Genomic DNA, 25,055 nt, shown 5'->3' on the forward strand with positions numbered 1-25,055 from the left:
CTCGCCGAGCACATGAAAGACAACACTAGAATTTAGATGAGCTAGAACTCCTGAATAATAAAAAAGTTGTCCTTAATTTTACCTCATACGTCAACTCAAAATTTACAAAATGTTCTTCTTTTAAATATATTTTTTTTAAATCAACGTTTACTGTGGCCATGGCTAAGCTTGCCCACAATTATGTATATCTTAAACAGTTTTCATTAAATTTCTTTTTTAGCTATCACATATATCTAACACACTTCATTTAATAAATAAAATCGTGACTCGTTTTGTGTACAGTCGCAGAATCTCGTATTGCCGTCGATGTGGTTTGTTTTCTCCGCCTGTCCTGTGCTCCTTCACTGCAGCAAGAGGCCGGAGGAGACGCCTTTCAGAGAAGGCATAAGAGAGAGGGAGAGAGAGAGAGAGAAAGATCAAGGGAGAGACAGAGAGAGAGAGAGAGATTGAGGGAGAGAGAGAGAGAGAAAAAGATAGAGAGAGAGAGGGAGAGAGATATACAGAGAGAGAGAAAGAGAGATAGAGAGAGAGAGAGAGAGAGAGAGAGAGTGAGGGAGAGAGATGTACAGAGAGAGAGAGATAGAGGCGTGTTTGGGTGTTGGGGGGGGGGGGGGGGGGCGCGCTGGCGAGGCAGCGTTACTGCGCGGGGGCGTCCGTGCCGTTCTTGTCGGGGGAGTTGGCGGCGTTGATGGCGTTGAGCGTGGCTCCGTCCGGCTGCTGGCCGTCCTTGCGGGGGGGCATGCGCTCGTTGATGCGGTCCAGCCCGCGCGCCTCCTCGAAGCTGCGGATCTTGTGCTGGGGAGAGAAGCCTTGGATGGCTGCCAGGGAGTCCCCGGAAAGAGAGAAAGACAGAGAAGAGAATGAGAGCGAAAGAGAACGATAAGTAAGGCGAGGTACTGCATTGCCGTGCTCACAAAGTACGATTTCTCAGTGATGGCTTCCCCATGAAGAGCTTCAGGTAGAAACTGCACTGCAAACTGCACTAAGCTACAGAGCTACTCTTCACTTGGTAACGTGTCTGCCTTAGGATCTTTCAAAACCCAACAAACAGTTGTTCATGGTTCAATGGCAACTTTGTTCTCAAAATGTATTTCTGATAAACTCCCTTCCCAGTAACACAGACGCTTAACTTCCACGCAGAAATGGTACAGACACACTGCCCTGGGTCAGGGGCTACGCTGTCCTGATATTCAGTTGTAACATTTGTAACATAGAGCATCACATTTTTACGGTCAAGCATTTGAAACAGGCGGAACACGACTCACAGGATAAGGAAGTTGGGCCAGAGTGTTGTGTGGCATCATGTATTGAACACAAGTGAGAGCAAAAATACTAGTCAGTATATACTTCAAGACAAAACAAATATTCAGTCAACACTAATTTGTTTAACGCACAGACGAGCACTGTGAGCAGCTGCAAACGGAACAGTTGAGAAATGGGGTACGACAATCAGAGAATGGCGAGACCAACAAGGAGGCGTGTAAAATGGCACAGAGCATTGAGCTGTCCCTGCCGAAAGTACTGCAGAGGCTGACCTCACGTGATTCGGAGGAGAACACGCGTGTCAGCGCTCACCAAAACCAATAGCAGAGGTAGTGCCAATGAGTGCTGGCACACGAGTGGCCAATCCAAAATCGGAAAGAAAAGGTGCATAAAAAATGCACAATATTTTTACAATTTCACAACCCCCACAAATCCAGCCATTTTTCTCAAAACAGAAGGGACTGGGCAGGGCGAGTACTTAGAACTTAGTTGGTTGGAACAGCAACACCAACATCACAAAACAACAACACGTGACAACAGCAACACAAGTCAGTCGACATGAGGTGAAGCAACCCAGGCTCTCCAGCTTTAATGTGGGTCCCCAACACGCATCTTCTCATAACCCCAAAAGCCTTTCAAAGCATAGTGTGAGCCCTTCCTTTCTTATCAAACAACACCATTCAAATACCTAAACTTACCGAATGGCATTGACTTCTTCATAGCACCTACTGAGGCTGTGACTAGGAGCACTGTTTTGTACTCCAATGATAAAATACCCATTGCATGTCAATATGGGACACTAGGTTACACTAGTGCTTTATCTCAAACATGTGATTAGAATGTTCTTATCTGAACATTCTAATGCTGATGTAACAATCACTACTGGTGACTGAAAGATGTGGAGCTCTAGAACACTACTCTTCAGAGGGTTAATGACACTGGTCTGTTCAGGAGAAGGAGTTTAGTAATGCCCCGAATGTCAAATGCTCCTAGAGGAGAGCTGTCGAGCATGAAGGTGAGTCATGAGGGCGGCTCAGGTCGGGTGGAGATGGCGCGTCGGGGGAACATTAAACTCGGTGTGAGCCGTTCGCTTCATTGCCTCACTCAATACCGCTAGCAACACGGTATCTGCCGGCAACACGCGCGGCTAAACGGCAACTTCGGATGCACAGAGAACACAACACGTACACAAGACTTCATAAAGCACCTGGCGCAAAAGCAGGTTACATTAAGCCAAAGTCAGCCAACCTGAGGTGACCAGTCGTGATTTCGAAATGAAATTCCATTTTATTTTCACTGTGCTAGCGCACAGCGCTTTCTTTACAGGGGCAGTCAGGATGATCCTGGTCCCCGTATCGAAGCATGCTGATGGTTTAATTCTGAAACACCCCTGGCTGATCATAGTACGTCCTGTCCAGGAAGGAACAGCCTTGGACTGTACTGTTTTCTAAAGAAAATAAACTAGGACTGAATACAGTATTCCTGCATTGATTAAAAAACCTCATCAAACAGGTCTCAACCACTTTACTCATGATGGCCTCATAACTCAAGTTCAATTACAAGCTTCAATTAGGATTCTTCCTTCATTTATCCATTCATTTCATTTAAGCTCCATCTGTTCTGCAGTAATATTGATCTGCACAAATTGACAGAAAACACTGATTAGTACTAAGAGCCTTGTCTCCAGCATTTTTGCATGTAATATCTCATTTTATTCCAATCTACGTCAGCCAAGCCTGATCACCGAACATCTACAGGGTTACAGTCTGCAGTTCTGGCGCTTGCGTGAGCCCTTGTTATTTGCACTCGAAGCTGTTTGCCAAATGCCGCTTTGGACAAATGAATAAATGTAATGTAAATGTTAAGTATTCTCTAATGATGCGAGCAGCTGCGCGCGCAGTCTGAAGAGGGTACAGGACGTACTGAGTGCAGAAACAGGCGGGCCGGGGGGTTTTCCCTGGCTGCGGATCATTTCATCAACACAATTCAAATTCAAATGCAACACACACACAGACACTGTTGAGTTTCAGCGACCGCATCAGTCCGATCAGCCTGCGTAACCAAGCGGACGCGCATGCTTTAAGCAGACAGGTGCTTTTAAAAACGACAAGCAGAACACGACACACACAACACTGAAACACAATAACGACCAATGAAAAACAAGCAAAAAAAAAAAAAAAAAAGAAAAAAGAAAGAAACGTAACGCATCCCACTCTGTACTACTGCTAGCACTGGACCGTAACAGACAAGCACAGGCAGGCAAACACAGAAAAACGGTTTATTCTTGCACAACCAGGAGTCCTGCAGCGGCCCTCGGAGTCCCCTCGAACCCGCAGCCGGGGGGGTGGGGGGCGGGGGGAAGCGGTAGATCTGGCGCCATGCTCCGCGTTCGCCGCATGCACTCGAAGGGCTCCTGCCAGTTTGTTTGTGTTAAGGCAACAGCTTGATGTCTCATGCAACAGAGCAGAGCGGTCGCAGGCAGAGCGCTACCCCGTGCGATAAACAAACACGCCGCGCTAAGTGCCCCGCAACGTGACCAGATTTGGGTCTGGCGCGGGTGCCAGAGAGACCTTTTTGGGGGGTTCTTGGCCACCGGCAGGCCGGAGATTAATGGAGGTCTCAGAGTAACTTGTAAGGCTGAGGTGCCAACTTACCAATCATGGTCAACCGACTATGGCAGGTTATAAACGCGTCAGTTCTGAAGAGGGGGCGACTGCTGTTATTTCATCCATTTCTACAAAAGGAATTCCACATGCGCGGTTTGTGCCAAGCTCTCAGGGTAGCAGTGCCACCCACACGCCTTCTGTGGGGGCCTTCACAAAAGAGTCCTTACAGATAACGACACAGTGAAATTAAAAAATAAAAGAACTACAAAACCCACGAGGGACAAATATTTCCAACCAAGCGAAAGAAGGCATCAGTTGCTAACTGGGATGATGGAACAGCGCAATACCCTCTTCTTATTAAACCAGCCTTTTCTCATGGTGTGAGACACAAGGAGGGTGAAGCTAGTTCATATTCGACTGGAAAAGGTCTCCATAAAAAAAACGGGTAAAGTTCCAGGGCATTCATAATTCACACAAGACAAAAGAACCAAATAACTTTGTAGGTGACACCAGATTCTTCAGTCTGTAGGGGTGGTACTACTGCAGATCCTGTTTTAGTGCTCGTGAGGAATAAAACGCATGGAACGGCAGGGAATGGTGGTTCAGTCCATTTCTCCCCCGCAGGAAAGCAAACAGAGGTCCTTGTCGTTTTTGCAGTCACTGGTGGTGCAAGAGTAGCCCTTTTCCGTACAGCGGCGTCACCACGACCACGTCGAAATCAACACGGGTACACACAGAATATGAAAAAGAGAGACGAAACGAAGGAAAAGAGCCAAAAAACGAGAATAAAAACAAAGGTTTGTACAGAGACAGGAGGGCCCGCAGCAGGGGTCACATGACACACAACACGGAGAGGGCTTTGTGGCAGAGCCCCGGCATACCTCGTGCTTCCGCTGCTTCTATGGTGGCTGTGTTAGCGTAAGTAGCAGTGCCATGCCCAAAATGAATGGAGAAAGAGTGAGTTCAATTATCAATTAGCAACCACACATCCATACCAATCAACGACACCCCCCACCTCTACCCCACTTTCCCCCACATCACATCCCAGAGAAAGACACCCCCGGGAAACAGCAAAGCCAGGGTTCGGCTCTGTTTGCTTAAAGTATACAGATATCTGCATTCAAACTTGAGAGCGCTAAGCTGTAGTATATGTTAAGGCAAAGAGAGGCATAGCACAAAAGCTGATTGTCTGGAAGACTGGAAGTCTGGAACAGTGAGTAATTATTGAGCCTTGGATTCTGCAGTGGAGTGGGGGGGGGGCATTTAATTAGGGGGGTCTTAAAGGGGGCATCTTCTTCAACGGGACGTGCCTTCGGCCATTTTAGACTGAGAACGTGAAGCTGTACCCAGCCGTAAAACCACATGACCGCGGGCTTTAAAACGGTTCCACGTCAAGAGGATCCAGTGATCCAGGGTACAATAGGTCAGGTTTGATAGTTTCATTATCAATAGCATTACTGTTGGCATTTTGGGCAGGGAAATCTGACAGAACTGAGCCGACTCACACTACCCCCTGCTGATTTGGAGTGAAGACGCTGTTGTTTTCAGGTTACATTTGCAGAATGTTACACAGCACTAATTGAGCGACCTGTATTATTAGGTAAGTTCCACAGGGGGCGCCCTTTGTCCAGGGATGGATGATTGATGAGGAAACTCATGCTCATCCGCAGGGGAGAGCATCAGCAACCAAACCAGAGCTGGAAGACCGAAGCGTATTTGGAAGTTACAGAAAGTCAGGATAATCGGCCGAGCAGACGCATGTCAAAGTAGGCCACTGAAAGGAGGCCAGCAGTGATGCGTTTCCCACAGAGACTCTCATTCTGATTCACGGGGTGAACGTCTGGCAAACACTGCGACAGTATATGAACTTGGCAAGCCGGAGCATCTGAGTGGATGATTAGGGGTCTCATAAAGAATGGCTCATTTCCCATTCTGGGAATGCGGTGGCGTGGAAATTTTCTAAGAATTAGCCCACATACCCAGAAATGTTAGCACTATACAGAATGCGTTTTATTCAAGACTATATTCTAATGACTGAAAACTCAATGTGGTACCATCTGAGGCAGACCAGACCATGGAAAAACAGCACTGAGGTCTGAGAATAAAATGGTGGGCATCTATCTCATAGGAGGTTTGGATAGCATCTCCAGCCCGCTCCTGGGGGTTATGGATTAAAGTTGAGCGGTGACCCAGCCTTGCTGAAGGATAGGACGCCGTAGATGAAGCGCCTCCTGAAAGGTCACGGCGAGCGGGTATTCCAAATACCCCGCTGCCTCCTTTCGCCACAGCCATCAGAAAATTACGCCCCCTGTGCTGCAGAACCTTCCAGAAAAAGGCAAATGCGTGACCATTATGCACTACGGTCTGGCCACTTCGCCAACGGGCCAAACGGTTTGAAGGGGAACGTCCGCGTCACTCGCGCCAGGGGGGTCGCGCCCAGCGATGGCGTGCATGGCGAAAGACCGCCGCGGACTCCCCGCCTCCAGCGTGCCGCGCCTTTAAAGCCCAGCCCGGCTGCGGCGGATTAATCGGCTCAGTGGATGGGGGATTAAAATGGCGCTCTCTGTGGGGGAAACGCTGACCGCGTTAGCATAAGGACGGTGTTAGTGAGCAGAGGGCGGGAAGCGAGCGGCTGGTGAGCGTGAGCCAGAGAGGGCGAGCCTGCCTGCCTGCCTGCATAGATCTGTGCTGAAAACCCAAAGCCAGTGCCAGGCACACCGCAAGGGCGCCATTTTGGCTCTGAAGCCAAATGAGTTTCACGTATCATGCACAGCATTAGTGAATTTCAAAATGTCAAACATGCTATCAGTCTAGACTGCTTTGATTAGTTCCCTAACAATGCAAGAGGAGGAACTTAAAAACTTTTCCCAGGAAGTTCACATGAATTGGTAAACTATCAACAACCACACGGCGGGCGCCTTCTCTTTATGGTCCTCTCCTCGAGGTGCTAAGGGCCCTGGCTGGCAGCCCGCTAGTAATGCTAACCCGCTAACATTTCATTCCTCCTCTGGCAGGCAGGAGGTGCCTGCGCCTGCCCTCTTAAGGCGGGGCTGATGGAATTACGCGGGCCGACAGAGGCTTACCCGTTGCATCAGCCGGGGAGGTCAAGAGGGACTTTTGGGGTGAAAAACGCGGGCCAGGACCGCGGGTGAATAAATAACCCGCTGGGCCCCGGAGCGTTAAACTCCAGAAACACAGCGAGCGTTGGCAAGGGCTGGCAGTCCTCAGCCGTGACAGCTGGCACACACGCATAAGCACACACTAGTGCGGAGCCCGTGACTTCTCAAGGTGAGAACCACCCACTGAAGAGAACTGGCATCGAATGCCCATAATTAAGGAAGTATTTATTTGCTGCGAACTTCCCAGTCCACAGAATGAGGTAATGCTGGGCTTTATGTTGGGCGTATGTTGAGCGTATGTAGCGTCGGTGGGCGGGGCTGACGGAGGCCCTCACGCCAGGGCAGCGTAGCGCCAGAGGACAGAGCGCGAGCAGTGGAGTGGTGGGCGGGGCCACGGGCGGGGTCACTCACCACTCTGCAGCGTCTGCCGCCCGCCGGACAGCACTCCCAGGGGCAGGGTGCCTGTGGGGGTGAGCCCCTTCAGCTGCAGCACGCTCTCGCTCTCCTCTCTGCAGGGACACACAGGCGCGTGCGTACATACACACACACACATACACACACGCACATGTACACACACACACACACACACACACACATACACATACACACAAAAATGTACAAGCACACGCACACACACATATATATACACATATACACAAACATGCACGCGCATACACACACACACACACACACACGCACATGAGTACTATCCAGACCTATGCCACAACCTCAGTTCATCTGAGCTAATGCAACAGCATCCTAATCCTGGGTATAGCAGACAACTAGGGAGACACGCACAAACCACATCTCCCAGCACACTTCCTTCAACGGGGCAGTCGCAGTGTCATTAATCTGGAATAATGCTGAACATAATTACACCACCAGCCGTGTCACCAGTCATTGATACCGGCTTGTTTTTGTCTAATGGACTCTTGCCGTGCTCATGAGGGGAGGGTAATTGTGCGGCGCGCAGCTTTTATTGATTTAAAATGCAAAAAAAATACATCCTTCAACTCTCTATCCCATTGGACAAGGACAAGTGTCCCCTTTAACACTGTGAGAGTTGAAGCGGCTGCTTCGAGGCTCACCTGAGCACGGAGAAGACTCGGGCCATCTTCCCGATGGCGCGGATCTTGTTCCGGATCACCTCCTTCCGCACTGCCGGGGCTCCACCTGTCGGGAAAAGACAGCTGTTTGGATCCAGTTTGATCCGGTTTCATCACCCCAGTGACCTGCTGAACGCATTTCTGGAGGAATTCCATTTGAGCGCAATCTTATGTACGCTTTCTTGGAACACATCTTCGACCTGATTATTTTTAAACCAAAAAAAAATAAATAGAATTCTGCTCCCTTCCACATTCCGCGGGCCACCCTGAAGCTGGCTGAACTACTGCCACACGACGGGCGGCTTCCGCCCGAAATAGACGGCGGGCTACGGGAGCTTTCAGAAGCCGCCGTCTCCAGGGAGAGCCTGGAGATCTCCTAGGTGGAACTCTGAGGCCTACAAACACACATGAGGAACTGTGTCAGGTTGACCAGAAACCATGCTCCGCTTTTAATGAGGCTAAATCAAAACTCCCAGAATGCTTTGCTTCCACAGTAAGCAAGGGGGGGGAAAGCAAGCTGCGGTTTAGGAAAGGAAGACTGACTCCACGCCCCATCTGTCACCTTCTGGCCCCCCAGAGAGGATGCCCATACCACCTCCACCACACACCACATGACGTAATCCACATATTCCAACTCAAAGAGATTTGGGACCATTTTTAAACGCTTCTTTTGAAAAGGTACACTCCTTGTAAAACGAGGAGCACTGTAAGCCCAGGGGAATGTGCATCACCTTTAAAAAGAAAAAACGAAATTTGAAAAACAAAAATCCACTGTTAATTAAAACTGCACATGTTTGTGCTATTATGAGACACTGTGCAAGAGTCACAACTTCAGAATTATCAGAGCATGAAATCCGACAGATGTTGGATAGACCCGTCTGAATCTGAAAAACACGGGGGCTGTTCAGCCAGTGTCTGTTTGCTTCCTTAGAGCCTTATCAAGAGAAAAAGGAAGACGAGCCTAAACTGCCAGTTTCTCTGCGGCATATCTTGCTTGCACATCAAACTGTGCTATTGTTAGAGGTCAGAGGTCACAGTACCCGCTCACAAAAAGAGTAGAATGGGAGCACTCACAGTGTGTGTGAGTATGCACACGTGCATTTCCTCACTCCTAGAAGAGACGGCCCTCTTTTCAGCCACTGTTGGCTTGTTGAACTCAGATTGACAGCCCAACACAAATAGGCTACACAGACAGTGCACTTACATTCAATATCAGTACCATTAAATAAATACACAGAGCAGTGCTGAGGTTTAGCCAAAGTGGGACCTGACAGAAGCCAGTGAAGAGTTTCTCCCGCTGATTGGCAGGACTGCTGCTCTGAGCAGTGTGGAGGGGAGATGGGGAGGTTCTGATTGCCCCCCACTTTCACCAATCTGCACTTGATCTCTGTCTGCGTGTCTGATTCTCATGCGCTTCCCCAAAGGCAATACGACAATCAGAAACAAGAGACGGCCCGTGACTAAGAGCCGGTGAGGGGAGACAGTGGGGCAGGGGTCTACTGAGCACTCTTTTAGAAAGGGGGGCTGTCGCTCCTGGAATCTGTTAGCCTCCAGGCTGGCTAACGGGGAGAGGGGTGCGGGGCCGTCCTCTTACCTTCACACGTGTCGTCTCCCTCGGACATGAGCTCATCGTCGGAGCAGATGTTCAGCACGTTGACCAGCATCTCCGTCACTGCGAGCAAACACAGCGAGAAACTTTGCCCTGTCCTTCAGCATTACAGGCCAGGCTCCCCATGCACAGTGAAATTCATGTGTATATATGCTCTGCTAGAATGGTCAAGCTAAATGAACACTACGTGCATTGCTTGTCTGAGACAAGGTATTCTTTTTCATTCATTTTACCACATAAGAGTAAGGCCATTCTGGCTGGCCTATACTAAATTATCGCAAAAACGAAAGAGAGTCTGAGCGGAAAAGCCCCAGAATGCATTGCTCTTACCTTTCTCCCCCACGAAAGGCAGGGACCACGTGAAGACGTCCATGAAGTTGGGCAGCCAGTACGGGTGGGGGGAGCAGTTGAACTGCCGGATGTTCATAACGTTGTTCTCGTACTTCAGCACGGCGGCTGCAGAGGGAGAGAGAGAGAGGGAGAGAAAGAGCGCTGAGCCTTCGCAGAGCGTGGGAGTCCTCAAGAGCTCCGTGCCCACGTCCAGCCTTTCGAGACTCAATTATCCCAGCCTCCTTCCTCCCAGATATTCACGGCCACAGGACAATGCCAGGTTGTTAGGAAACTGTTTTAATGAATGCTTCATTTACATAAGATTACCAACGACACGAGCACCAAAGAAATTTCGACCCTTCAGGTCTCCAGGCAACAGCTGATGAGAAGTCCTCAGAGAGACACACAGGAAGAAGTGGTCCAGCACACAGGTGCGTTAATGCCTCGAAGCAGGGGGCAGGGGGGCGTTGGCAGGGTTAAGGGTGGGTAAAGCAGGAGTAGTTAAGTTAGAGTAATGCAGAGGTAGGGTGGGGAAGCAGTAGGGAGGCAGCACTGAACAGGTGGGGTTAAGGGAGGGTTGAGCAGGTGGGGTTAAGGTTGGGTAATGCATTGGTAGGGTGGGGGAGCAGTAGTTAGGCTGCTCTGAGCAGGTGGGGTTAAGGCCGGGCGGAGGTGACAGGCTGGTTAGCTCAGGCGTGTAAATGGATGGTAAATGGACTGCATTTATATAGCGCTTTTATCCAAAGCGCTTTACAATTGATGCCTCTCATTCGCCAGAGCAGTTAGGGGTTAGGTGTCTTGCTCAAGGACACTTCGACACGCCCAGGGCGGGGTTTGAACCGGCAACCCTCCGACTGCCAGACAATCGGTCTTACCTCCTGAGCTATGTCGCCCTGTTATGAAAGCTGACCTGTGTTTGCGGGCGGGCAGGCAGTTCCCACACCCAGAGCCCAGAGCTACTGTACAGCCAAGAAAGCATCACTCACAGGGAGAGTCTACACTGCCAAGCAATATACCATTTTCCCCATCACACTAATAAAGACAGACAAATTCAGAAAAAACCCAGGGATCTCATTCTCCTCCTCTCCCTTTCTCACACACACACACGCACGCACGCACGCACGCACGCACGCACACACACGCACACGCACCAACCTTTGTTGTTGTAGACATCTAGGTAGTTTGGTGCTGAGAAGATTGTGATTAATGAGGGGAAACCTGTGGTCTGGCTTTTCCTGTACATTCGGTACCTGCGTGGGGAAGGCAAGATGAGAAAAGGTCAGCTGGACCACAGCAGCATTCTGGTAATTCCCTCAGCAAGTGGAACTCAAACTCCCAGAGTGCACTGGGCTCTGCTTCTCCAAGCCACTGTGAACCCAAGGTAAGTGTGACTAAAACGGAGACACCCCAAACACTGCTAAACCATTTTTGTACACCATTTTGATGTACACACGTACATCATTTACAAATAATATCATGGGCCAATATGGGATGATTTGGTATTGGTCATTTAAAGTCCACATTTACTGTATACTTAAGATAGCATTTACATTTAATCAGCAGTGAAGCGGTGCACGCCAATCAGGAGTGGGTTTGAAGTGAATATCCATACAGAACAGACACACCGTTTCAGACCTCCAACGCTTGCCTTTAGAAACGATACACTTTAAATCAAAAGGAAATGTTCCCGTTTTCAAAGTAAGCGCACATCTTTATCTAGTGGCTTAATGAGCACTTAACAGCCAAGAAAAATCGTGACTGAAGTGGGATTCGAAGGAAGCGGAGGTAGTGAAAAGTAAAAAAATAAAAGGTGTTATGAAAAGGATAAACAGAAGAGCTGTCACTCACCCGGCGTCCTGAGCTTCGTGAGCTCTTATTACAGACAGCAGATTATTGTTGAGCAAGAAGTCGCAGATCGCTGGGTAACTGCAGGGAAAGAGGAGGAGCTGGATTAGAGGGGCAGACTGGGCAGGAGGGAGGCCTGGGCTTTCTCTTCACCAGTCCGCCATTTTACTCACTCCCGCCTGCTACGAAGAACATAACAAGGATCCTTTAGGACACAAGCGCCAGTTAATAGGGGTTTATCCCCCCTTGCTGATCTCTGCTTTTTGAAATGTTTTTATTTTCCTTTTCTGCCTCTTGGCCCTTGAGGCAGGGCTTAATGGTGGAGTGATCGAGGAGGCAGTGCTGGGCTAATGACCGGGTTCGAGGGGGGGAGCTTCGGCAGAGAGCCCCTGATGAGGCTGCTAGTAATTTGGGCCTTATGCACCCCACTAGCCCCCCGCCCCCCGCCCCCACACGCACATACAACTCTCGAGACCAGGCCCCGGCAATTTGCAGTCCACCTGAGATTGGTTAAGGTGGCGCAAATTAGCCGCAGCTGGACGAGTGCTCTGCGGGTGCGGCGACCCGGCTCGTCAGCGGGATTTCCCAGACTCTTAACGAGCCGCCTTAAGTGGAGAGGGTTTCCAGAGCCGAGGGCCTCCCAGCTGCGCGCAACGAGGGCAGAGTGCTCCACGCTTAATCGCGCTACGCGCTACGGCGTTAACACAGCGAGCGCTGCAGCTCAGCCTTCTGCTGTTCAGCCTGCCAATCCACTTCATTTCAGCGACTGAAGGATGCCGATAATGTTCAACGAGCAATTTTCAATACATTGATTAGCCAATTCATGCAGTTAATTGACTTGAACAAACTGAGATGGGATTGGCACAAACACAACTGCGCCGCCAATGAATATCTGCAGGGAAAGGTACAGTCGCCTGAGAGCCGTCAGGGTGTAATGCCATTTCAAACAGCGCCCCCTAGCGTAGGTGTCCCCCCCAGCGGCAGCCGCGCACCTGTAGAAGTAGGAGCAGCCTCTGACGGAGTTGTGGTTGAAGTGCTCTGCCGTCTTCTCGCTCCCGTAGTCCTCCCCGGGGTCGGACCACAGCAGGTCGCACATGGGCCCGAACGCGGGCGGCTCCTTGAACCTGTCTAACTGCGGAGCGCAGGGGCACAGCACAGCACAGCCCAGCTCAGCACAGTCAACCTCAGCACAGGCCCCACCACACAACACGTCAGCATGCAAACAGCAGCAGCCTAAAAACACTGCATCACAGATACACAACTACTAGCCTACACTGAACATGCCAGTTAATCTGTCACACATACCTAAAACCCAGCAATTAATTTTGTCCCCTATACGGGACATGAGTCTCTGGTCCTAATCTCAAGAACCATATTCTACCATGCTGAAACCAACACTGCATGGGCCATTTAATTAAAATTAAATAAAACATATTTTAAAAAATATTTTCACTGCAACATGTTTTTTTTCATCCAAGACACTTGCCCACACAGTCTATTGCACGTCTTCAAAGATTGCAGAGAGAGAAAAAAAACGACTACCCTTTCAAGTCTGTCAGCTACTTCTCGAGTACGTGTCAATTCAGGACAGAAGGAAGAAGCCTATTACAGACCCGCACACCATTTGAGCCAATACAGTAATAACTAAGCCATCTCAGGGCCAGTTCACAGGATTTAACCATTAACACTTAACTCTAATCTGCTCGGCACAGAGAAAATCTCCTCTAATGGAGCAGCTGCAGGGACAGCGCAATAGTAAACACTCACTGCCTTTTCACGCCTTTCCAGTGAAAAAAGGTTTATAAATCAGACCTGGACTATTTCATTAAAAGCGAAGACCCAATAAACATTAGACGCGAACATAATGCACATACCTTTACACAAAGTATTTTCAGGATAATTATCATGTACATATTTTACATGCAACACCTAATGTATATGTATGCAGCAATTGACATGCCATGACTGGTAAGGACACTGTACGGCTCTTCCAGGGTAAAAGGCGGTCGGTCCGTGTGTCGGACAGAGCGCGCGCTACGCTCACGCAGAAGGGAAATGACATCGGCGCGGAGGGGGAGGGGGAGGGGGAGGGGACGCTCACCTTGCGGATGTCGTCGAGGCAGTTGATCTCCGGCGACAGGCCGCCGTGCACGCACAGGAACTGCTGGTTGAGGAGGGCGGCGAGGGGCAGGCAGTCGAAGGCCTCCATGCAGGCGTCGTACACCCGCTCCGAGTACTTGATCTTACCTGCGGGGCGAAACGCCTTTGACTACACAGCGGTAGAAAAGGGGCCACAGTCTGTCAGGGGCCACCGCCCAGCATTTTAAATAAAGGGATTAAATAAAGAGACATCTGATTTTTATTAATGCAATGAAGGGATACATTTATTTAATAAGGAAGTAAAGCAGCCCATTTATTAATTACCGTATTTCCTGTAGTATCAGTAACCCGGGCCCATAAAAGGCTGATGATGGAGAAGTGGCTTTCCCCGGCAATACAGAGACTAATTGGGACGGTGGGAGGAATTTGGCTTAGTGGGAGGCAGGCCAAATTGGACCGACTGAATATAAATGACCTTTTGAAGTAATGAGGGGTCGACTCCCCGATTCATTCATCACGCTCTCTCGTATGAGGAAACGGCAATCTAAATTAAATTTAAGGCAGGAAACATAATGTACTGAATGAAACTTTGACCGGTGCTGCGTTATTCTGGTCTGGCGCTTTGAGAATTCAGGGCAAAGAATGATGACGAGCCCAAGAGATGGCAACTGTATGAGATCCAGTCAGGGTGTATTTGCAGTGATATGCTGTAAAGGGTAGAGGCGTCTGCTTTGCTTGTTTTCCAGGATTAGATTTGAATTAATACGAGCATTTCCCACTTGGGAGCTGAATTTGCGGAGAGCATCAAGTTTCTGAAGCGGGGCCCTTCGGTTTGACGTGGCCAAACAGCCACACGGCTTCACGTTACAAACACAGCCGGCAAACTATTTTCATTTTGGGTGTCGAATGACCTACAATGGAGCCCAATAAGCAGGGGGTGAAAATGCCAAACCCCCCCCCCCCCCAGACCAACAAGTAAAAAGATGAAGAAAAAGCAGGGATCCCTTCCATCAGATTTAATTTATTACATCCCTTTGGTACTTTTCATTCTGTCCACAATACATTCCATCCATCGCTAACATTCATTCGCTGAGCGGGCTCTCCGATGATTTCCTCATAGGAGATTAGACTCTAATAGGGCACGTACTGCTTTAGAACTCCCCCTGGAGCCAGACAGCGAATGCATTCAGCGGGCTGAATTACGAACATTCACTGGAACACAAAACACATTAAAGCGCTTCTATGGCGTATCGATAATACAGCGGCACAAAGGCTTGCCAATGCCTCAGCCTTGCCTTCATTTGTTTCCGGCTGTAACCTTGACAGCCTTCCCGCTCGCTGCCGATTGGTGCAGCAGGAGAGAGAGGCTCCCTCTGATTTGTCGAGCTGCCCAATCTGTTGTTGTGCAAACCGAGTTAATTTCCCCCCGGGGCTCTGTGTTACGGTCAAGCTAGGCGAGACGGCTCAGGACAAGGGGCGGAGTCTGATCATACACTTGTGTGTGCAGAAGGGGTGGGGGGGGTTTCCCCCAAATCAGAAAAGATATAATCACTGAGGCTGTTTGTGCAAATGTGTGCTGGGTAAATAACAACAACAACAACAAACAAAAAAACTCTTGAGCTGAGCCGAAGGGTTCAAAATACCCGATGGTCATGTGACCCGCGGCGGGCTGTGTGTGAGCGTTAATATCCTCCTGGCAGATGGGTCAGATGGATCAGCTTCACAAGCACAACTACAGGTCAAAAGGGCAAAGTGCAAAAAGCAGAGCCTGCAGGCTCTGCCAGCTCAACCGCACTTAATGGCTGATTATGGGCTTTAACTGTGAGAACAGAAACGGCAACAAAAACATTGCTCAAAAACAGAAAGCTCTCTGTGCTTTTCACCTCAGTGAACTCGCTTTCGTCTCCTATTAACCGCACAGTAAATTAATCTCTTCAACTCGGCTAAAATGAGGAAGAGCAGGACGCAGGAGTTCTTGCACTTTTCGTTCACTGTACGTTTTTAACGGAACCTTGATGTTTCACAGCTCGAACCTCCAACCAAGCCCAGTTTCACTTATTCTGCAACCTGTTTACCTGAGTCAACTCACACAATTCAGATGGTTTTGCTTAAATGGTCTTTGTGCATGTTAATGACTGTTTTCTTTAGACACGCATTTACATAAAACTACGCTCCATAATATTTTTTATGAAGAAAGGGTATATTTAGCTCACACATACAATACTGTCCCACCTGTCAGTCATAATGCACTTCCCCACTTTTCATTGTGTTTTACACCTGCCCATCTCAGGGAAGATTACTCTACACCCAATAATCCATGCAATGGCCTGACCCAGACATCTGACTCTATTAATGAACCGTCACCACTTCACAATAAAAGTCAAAATTCTTTCAAAATTTTATTTATTCGCCATTTAAAATCTGCATTCAATATCACAGCAAATCATGTTTCATGTTCTGTAATTACTTGCTTTTCCTTTTCAGTCCTGTCTAACAAATAAGCTGGTAAAAGGCCTTTTAGTTTGGCCAAAAATATACACAAATTTTGTTGTTGCCAAATCACAAAATGGCAGTTGGTTTATTTTTCAAACTTTCAGCACTTTCATAGTAGTGACCATTCAGGCCACAAGTTTAGAATTAGTTGGCAAGGCAGAATTCTAATTTTCATTCTTAAAAACCAGCGATATTGAAATGAGATTTGTTAATTTTAGGTTTCAGTTGCGTAGACTGAACTGACATACGGCCAATACATTTAGCCTCAGTTTGGATGCAAAACCCCACTGCGGTTTGTCCATTACAAATCCCCATTCTTAACATCTGATGAGAGAAAAACTGCTTCACCATGCAGAAGTATTTCACTGTATTTCAGTCAAAGCTGTTTCAAAAACAAGCAGTTATGCATATGTTAAAAAAACATATTTTTGTATTTATTTTCACAAATAAAATTTGCTTGTTCAATTCATTTGAATGGTTGCCGCTATCTGTAATATTCTGCGCGTAAGAATAAAATGGTCTGAACAGGCGCTGTTTTAGCAAACACACTGCAGTGCTCCTATTTTTGAGCAGCAGTTGAGAGCATTTCTGCAGCTGTCTGTGAAATGCAAGCCGGGATGCTTGGGATGGGGATTGGGGAGAGCGCCCCCTCCCTCCCCCTCCCCCTCTCTGGACAGGCTGCGGTCTGGTGAGAACGGCGGTGGCATCGCGTCGCCAGGGTAACGGTACGCGTTCTGAGCCCCGGCTCCGCGGCGGCTGGGCTAGCGTGAAATGTTAAACGGCGGGGGGCGGGGGGCGGGGGGCGGGGTCTCAGCTGCCACCCCCCCCCCCCCCCCCCCCCCCCCCCCCCCCCCCAAGCCTCAGCGCTGAAACGTGTGTGTGTGTAGAAGTCACAGTAACGCACGTTCACTGTGCAGCTATAGCCATGCCGAACGTCTCTCTCTCTCTCTCTCTGCTTCCCTTGCCCCTCCACAGCCTTGTCGATCGCCCCGGGGCCCCGCACTTACACTCCTGCTTGAAGGTGAAGTACTCTGTGAGGTGCCGGCACTCGTGGTTGCCCCTGAGGAGGAAGAGGGTGGTGGGGTGGTTGATCTTCAGGGCCCACAGGTACAGCACGCACTGCAGGAGAGGGGACAGAGAGCAGAGTGTTAGGAGCACAGAGCCAACGGTCTCCACGGGCCTATACACACTTCACTTTCTCCTCCATGAATGCATGCACCGCCACAGCCTCCACCTGCCTGTTACTCTCTCGCCTTCTTACAAGGGCCTCGCAGGATCCTTCAGGTCTGTCTCTCTGTACCAGAGGGTAACAGCAGCCACGATCAGACACAAGAGGCTGAGCAATACGCGTGAGGGCCTGTGATCTAATTACACTAATTACAGAACACTAAGGCTGTAAGAACACATTTACGAGAAGGATTTCTAATTCAACAATGGATATTGAAGGGTCTTTGAAGGGAACCCAAAAATTGCTTTCAATAATGATCTGCAAGGCACCTTATCATAAAGTACTGTATTTGAAGAATGAAATAACCTAATCTTTCCAGAACTCAATGCAGCATGCTCATGCCAATTTAACAAATCTCAGCCCGATTACATGTTTGGCATCTAACAAAGAGACCTTTCACTTTGAATTTATTTTGTTCATCTACCCAATATGTTTATTTTCCCACTAGACACCAGTATTATATATATAATACCACTGTATATATATATATATATATATATATATATATATATATATATATATATATATATATATATATGTATATATATATATATGTATATATATATGTATAATACTATACCACTGTACACAGCAATGCTTTCTGAAAAAGCAATCAGATTTACAAAGGCACCAGCTTTCACTGCTACCTCCTGTGGAGCCTGATGCATTTGCCAGTGTTGGTTGGCAACATGAAGCCGCGTGAGAGAACCTGAAAGCACGTTTATTCACAATTATCACTCAGAGTCGCTCCGGGGCACTCTGAGCCTGACGCTGAATTTCCCAGCTTCCCGAGCGCTCGTCTCAGCGCTGTCGCCACGCGCGGCCCTGCCGCTTTGACGGACAGCCCGAAGCTGCCGTTCTCCGGAGCCTTCCGCCGCTCATGCTCACACGCGGCCCCGGCAGCCGGGCCTGAACCCGGCGCGAGAAAGCAAAACGCGGGAAGAGAAAGAGCAGCTTTTTTGAGACCGCCATACAGCCCTGGCCCCACCCCCCCCCGAGCTGCAGCGCTAACCCCCCCTCGCATTTTAACGGCGTCTCTAAACACGCAGGAGCCGGTTCAGCGGCGACGGCCAATCGATGAGGACGGAGACGCTCCCCTCTCTCTCTCTCCGACCTCCGGTTAATGAAGCCGCCCAGCCAGGGCTTATAGACTGGGACCGGGGGGGGGGGGGGGGGGGGGGGAGACCGGGTCAATAGACTTCACCCGCTGACGCATAATCAGGGCATCGGCCAGAGCCCAGGACTGCATTAAAGCCACACAGACGGGCCTCGTCTGTATTGATAAGCACAAAGAATTCTTGTTAAAATTACATTCGCTATAAAAAAAAATACAAAAAAAATAGAGACACAGGTCTTTGAGGTGAACCGCTGAAAGGCCACCTGCCAATTTTCTTGTCGGAGGCCTTCGCTGAAAAGCCCCAATTTGTGCGGCAATTCAGAAGTGATTTATTCCCCGAGAAGCGCGTGGATTCTGGACACAAAGTCCACACGGCGTGGGCACAGTGTGAAGAGCGCTCCCCGGGAGCGGGGCGAGGGAGGCCACGCTGCCTGACAGGCCAAACAAAGGCCCAACCGGACCGGACCGCACCGGACCGGACCGCACCACGCCACCGCCTGCCCCCTTCTCACCCACCTTTCCATTTACTGCCAAAAAATAAATAAAAAACCGCGACGCCATCAAATGCCACTGCTAAGCCCCATCAACAAAATGCCAAGGTAACCGAGGACAGCAGGCGCGGATTCAAATGCCAGTTGAAATAAAAGATAGAGAGGAGGATAAAAAGAAGAAATGGCAGGGGACCCCACAGCCCACGCGAGGACGAGCAGAAAATCGCGGGTAATGACTCCAGGCTAAGGTTTGTTAGCGCCGAATCAATCTCAGAGCTCTCTCAGTTCTGAACTCTCAGGAACGTCGCACACGGCCTTTATTCCCGTCAGATAATGGCTCGCAGATTGATAAAGAGCGCCATTTTTTTTCTTATTCGGGGCAGAGGCCGTCTCACCAGCAGAGGTAATGTGCAAGCCCACGACATGGAGAAAATGTCACCATCAAACATGGAGTGGCAAGCAGCTATGAACAGTGTGACCAATCAGGGGAGAGAGATGGGGCCATGTGACCCACAAATGTGACAAAAACTGTGGCACCTGGCACCTGTGGCCTCACATGGAAGTCAAGTGTGACAGGTGCCAGTTACGGGCCAGCCATTTTCAATATTTTCCTGAATGAAGTTTGGTAGGTTTGTGCAGAAACGTTTATTTCCCACTCTCTTGCAAATGCATCACTTAACCTGCATTAAATTACTGAATTAAATGAACATATTAATGACGAAAGACACTACTTGTTGGTCATTCAAAATAGTTGTAAAATAACAGACAGCTAGCAAATGCACACTACCGCCAGCAGTATTTTTGGAAATGCTAAAAAACTAGTAGCTTATTATTGCTCTTCTTGTGTAAAGCTGGTGTCTATGTTACAATGAAAACCACAGCAACGTGGACATTATCTGTATTTGTGGGGTGTGTATATAGCTGAATATGTGAGATGAAGTCACAATCAATTATAACCGCAATCTCAACGGCTGTGGATCTGATTCCCAGTGCCCCACACTGCCATTGTATCCTTGACTGGGGTACACCATCTGAATGGCTTCCCTAAATGTCCAGCTCCAATGGACTGAAAGAAACGCATCTGCCCCATGTAAACTCAGAATGCAGCAAAGATGACCCCAAATCAGCAAAATATTACGACAAAGAAATTCATTTGCAGGTTGTTCTCCCCCAAACCATCCATTGTGAATTACCATTGAGCAAACAAAGGGAGTGGCTAAAATTGGTAACAAAGAAGGTGGATGGGTATTGCTAGCGTGAATGCTAATTTTGCCTCGTTACAAGCTTTAAAAAAAACCCAGAGCACAGACAATGGCGCAGCTGACCGGTGTTTTGTAGGACCGAGCAGACGGATGCGTCTCGGCCTTCTTAATTAGCATTTGTTAGAAAAAAAACCCTTCATTAATCAGACTCCCACCTTTCACTGCTATCCACCACCAAAGAGGCCCCAGCGCCCAGACGTCCCGGAAACCCAGGGGGAGAGGCTCGCACCTGGCCCTGGAGGGCCCGCGGGCCTCTTAGCGGCCGCCGCACGTGCGTCAGCGCGCCCGGTGCTGACGTTCGCGGGAAGCGGGGAAGGACTGTTTGAGTAGGCCGGGCGAGCGCTCCCATCTCTCTCCTCCCATTGTCCCGCGGGCAGGCGGCACGGGGGCCTGGAGCAGGTGATTGAGACTGAATGGCAGAGAAGACCGTTTCGTACAAACACAGCTGGGCCTCGGTAAACACTTGTGCCTGAGCGCGGTTCAAAGGACGGCGTGTTCAGGGTGGGGGGGGCGGGGGGAGGGGAATCCAGACGCTCCTGTTCCATCCAGCCCAACCTCCTGCCGATCGCCCGGACGACGGGCCCGCTGCCCACGTAAATGCAGCCTCGCCCGTCCGACTCCTCAAAATTGGGCGGACAATGCAATCTGCAAACCGCTATCCAGACAAGAAAGGCGGCGTGATTGATGAAAGATGGGAAAAAAGAAGGAAATGGCATCCAAGAACAATTTATTTTTATTTTTTTGGTGCCGGGGGGGGGGGGGGGCAACACAATGTGAAATGACCAAACGGGGGGGCTGATCAAAATAGTTCGGGACCAGAGCAACGTGTCCAGACTTTTAGGACCGCAGTACCCGACGGTGTGCTGCCCGGTCCAAATCCTGCAGGACTGCAGCTGGAGAACGAGCCGCACGGGGGGCGGAGCTTCATTAAGACGGACACCGCGCTCGTAGCGCGTTCTCCAGTTACCTCTGCTCCCTTCCTCCGCCTCCTGCCCGCTCCCTCCACGCCCGGCCCACATCCGGCTTTAGCGCTTACATCGCATGATCAGCTTAACCTGGATATCTATTTCGGTAGCACGGCACAGCGAGCGGGGAGCACCGGGCCCCGGTGGCGAGGCCGGGCGGGGGCCTTCGCCGGCGCGCCGCGGGCGTGATTAGCCTGTTCTCGCGGTCATGTCGCCGCTCAGTAGACCGTGTGACATCAGCGGCGGGTCGGTCCCCTCAGAGTCCGCGTCTCACTACCCCGCGAGCCAAGCCAAGCCACCTCGGCTGCTTTCCCGTCCCTCTTTCAACCAGCACTCCCTCCAAACGCGCCCGGTCTCCATTCGCATTCATAAACTGAGCTCACTGCTGCAGCCTTTTCTATCAATTCAGAAGAGGCGCAGGTAAACACGGGCTCTCCTCTGAAAAATGAGGCCACTGGTGATGAGGCTCGCAGTCCACCGGCTCGCATACAGACTCAGTCACTTCAGGCGCTGCTTATACAGGCCAGGCTGGGTTTAGATTAATCAGAGGGAATCCACAGGTGCAATAAGACACAGACATCCAGCCGGCTGAAATCACTCCCTCCCCTCTGGTGACCCAGACATCGAATAAGCACCGGCCATCTGGGGTTACGCTGGGGAGGTCCAGGTCCAATACCAGGCCATGGGGCCCACTCAGTCACTAGAGCAATGCCTTAATGAAATGAACCACCCAGCAGCCGTAGCTTAGCTTCCCACAAGCTCAAGGCCACACAGACTGAGCTGCGCTTACTCTGACTGTGTGATCGATGACCGTGCACATCATTCCACCTCAGCTAGAGCAGGCCGCACACTGAACCAGAGACGACCACGTTTGACCTTGTCTGAATCCGACACCGTGGGTCACGGCATGGCCACGGTCATGGTGAGGTTTGAGCACAGCAGCTGGACAGAAACGTCCAGAGTATGTAATACTCGCAAACACTTGACCTAGCAGAGGACCTCAGGGAGGGTGGGGGCCGGGCTCCACAGAGGGAGGGGGGACGGGGCTCCGCAGAGGGGGGGCAGGGCCTACCCGCAGTCCGGGTCGCGGCGAGGCATGGGAGGGCCTCGGGGTCATGTGCTCGCACACGCTGAGGGTTTTGAAGCGGCAGGCTACCCAGGGGAGAGGGAGAGGTGAGGGGTTTGATCGCCCGAGCCCGCCCCCTCGTTCGCCTCCTCGTTCGCCTCCTCCGGCCGCGCCTCTCGCTCTTTCGCGCCGGCCCTTTCATCTGTGACATTTGGCCGGACCCCCGCGCACCCCCATCAAAAGGGCGCCCGCCCCCTCCCGCACGCCGTGGGGACGCACGCTCTTAGAGGAGGGGGGGGCCTGCCGGCAGACGGCCCTTTCATTCAGGCCACACATCCGGGCACTCGGGCCGCCCCGCGGCGATAAACCCCGTCTTCTGAGGGAGCGGGAGCCGCCGTTTGGTCTATAAATAATAAGGCCGGGTTCTCAGAGTAAGGGCAGCCACGTGCGCGGCGGTCCAACGGAGGAGGGGGGACACCCCGGCTCTGTTCTGATGTTATCTCCACTCATTAACCCCAGGGTTCGCACACACCTGGGCGGTGGGGGGGGGTTATCGAGGTTATGGGGGGGAGGGGGCTTTGGACCTTTTGGATTTTCATACCACTTCAAAAATGATTTCCTGCATTCTGGGGCATTAAAACTGCCCACAAAAAGCCAAAAAATACAATAAGGGCTAAGAGCCAGAAATCATTCAGGCCAATGATAAAATAGATAAAAGTCTAGGGTTAATAGGTAGCCAGTAGGGGTTTAACGATAGACCAAAAATGTTTTCAGGGGGAATTTGGAGTTTTGAATTTAAGTTCTGTGCAAAAAGAAATGTCCTGCATGTGTGTAAAACATTTTGTTTGCGTAGCCTGCCGAACCGTAAGTCCCGTACCAAAGGAAACTGAATTTTTCCCAGCCTTTGCAAACCAAGCGGTGATACTTTTCCGCCTAGACGCCCGTTGCTGCTTCGGTGGTTTCGCGGAAGCCGCGTCTCTCCCCTGGCTGTGCGCTTAGGCAGAGGGGCCACATCACAGCCCAACAGGCGACACGGGCGTCTATTTCCGTTTCGCAGTGGTGCAAGTGAGGGAACCGAGTGGAACACTGCCTCTGCTGCATTCTTTGGGGAGAACCTTGAATCCTCAGACTAACGCGGGTACCCGCAGACCTGACGTCAAGCAATCAATCCCGCGGCTCCTGGACCAACACATCTCAGAGAGTAACCCAGTCAGTAAAAGAGGGCACATGCACAGCAGGCTGGCTGATGAAGGCACACAAACAGCACACAGGCTGGTTATATTCAGGGCAGGCGATGACAGGGATCGCTTGCACTGATGGAGTGTGAAAATGAGCCGGGTGCTGTAGGGTGTGTCCTGCACATCAAAGTCTAGTCTTGCACGTACGCATACACGCATACACACACACACACGCACACACACACACAGACACACACACACACACAGACACACACACACACACAGACACAGACACACGCACACCAGAGGTATATGCAGTCTCAGCCAGCTGATCGCTGTCCAACTAAACAACTCCTACTGCTCGACTACTGCAGCCTCTGCAAGGATGCCAGCAATTCCTCCAGGTTGCCTAGCGACGCAGAATACATAAGAAATTGCGCTAGAGGGCTGGGATGGATGGGGTCGGGAAAGGGCAGCACTCGGCTCCAAAATCTAGTTTGTGAAACAAGACAAGGCAATTTCCTCAGAAGCCGAGCCCCAATTTATTACAGATCTCATTCTGGCACCGATGGAGGGCGACGCCCCAACAGGGGACCATTACACTTTCTGTCATTTGGTGTCTTCCGAGAACAATCTGCCGGGGGAAATGAATGGCTGCGACACCTCCCTCCCCAGGAAATGCTGCTGTCGTTCCTACGGTGTGTTTAAGTCACAGAGCCCTTTCAGGGAGACCTGGAGCAACCCGAGGTCTAACTCTCGTGCTCCAAGCTGACCAGTTACTCGGCCGACCACAGATTAGTGGAAATGAGTAGTTCGGTGCAGAAGAGGTGTCCAAGCGTAAGACTGCCCGGTGAAGTCGAGGGGGGACTAATCGACAATATCCACAGGAAATCACAGACAATACGCCCACCAGTCACTCAACTGAAGAGAGAGTCAGCCACAATAACCGCCCAGGGAAACTGCGCTGCACTTAATTCAGATGTTTTCGCTGGCCCAAACGCACAAATTGGACCGGACAGAAGCTGGTCCCCCTCCTCATTCTCACCAGAGATACCGAACAGGCATAGGTATCAGTTAAAGTACCCACTCTACGTGTGTGCTGCATTGCAGTCGGCATAACAACACATGAAACGCTCGCATGTCGACACACAGCCGATTACTCATCATTAAACCCTTGATTTCCTCAATGACACGAATTACACTCAAAAATGACACTGAAGCAGGAACGAAGAAAAGACAAGAAGACCCAGCTAAAGCGCCTGAAAACGCTGCAGACG

At 50.3% G+C, this 25,055-nt stretch overlaps 1 protein-coding gene across 5 annotated transcripts in view; it reads right to left on the reverse strand.

Annotated features, from left to right (window-relative positions):
* Nucleotides 1-579: 579 nt before the first annotated feature.
* The window catches only part of LOC118237282 (serine/threonine-protein phosphatase 2B catalytic subunit gamma isoform-like), a 43,819-nt gene continuing 19,343 nt past the window's right edge, over nucleotides 580-25,055 (reverse strand). Inside the window, exons 4-14 of one of the 5 annotated variants that reach the window (XM_035435834.1) lie at nucleotides 17,479-17,590; nucleotides 13,980-14,125; nucleotides 12,871-13,010; nucleotides 11,882-11,959; nucleotides 11,189-11,283; nucleotides 10,034-10,159; nucleotides 9,689-9,766; nucleotides 8,077-8,161; nucleotides 7,400-7,497; nucleotides 4,751-4,777; nucleotides 580-809 (exon numbers count right to left, since the gene is read on the reverse strand). In XM_035435834.1, coding sequence (XP_035291725.1) covers nucleotides 637-809; nucleotides 4,751-4,777; nucleotides 7,400-7,497; nucleotides 8,077-8,161; nucleotides 9,689-9,766; nucleotides 10,034-10,159; nucleotides 11,189-11,283; nucleotides 11,882-11,959; nucleotides 12,871-13,010; nucleotides 13,980-14,125; nucleotides 17,479-17,590 — 1,158 coding nt within the window. In that variant the 3' untranslated portion in view covers nucleotides 580-636. Of the gene's footprint in view, nucleotides 819-4,750; nucleotides 4,807-7,399; nucleotides 7,498-8,076; nucleotides 8,162-9,688; nucleotides 9,767-10,033; nucleotides 10,160-11,188; nucleotides 11,284-11,881; nucleotides 11,960-12,870; nucleotides 13,011-13,979; nucleotides 14,126-17,478; nucleotides 17,591-25,055 lie in introns of all 5 variants that reach the window. The other 4 variants (XM_035435833.1, XM_035435836.1, XM_035435837.1 and 1 more) reach the window with 4 other exon arrangements.

This window comes from Anguilla anguilla, chromosome 10 (assembly GCF_013347855.1).
Source record: "Anguilla anguilla isolate fAngAng1 chromosome 10, fAngAng1.pri, whole genome shotgun sequence".
NCBI lineage: Eukaryota > Metazoa > Chordata > Actinopteri > Anguilliformes > Anguillidae > Anguilla > Anguilla anguilla.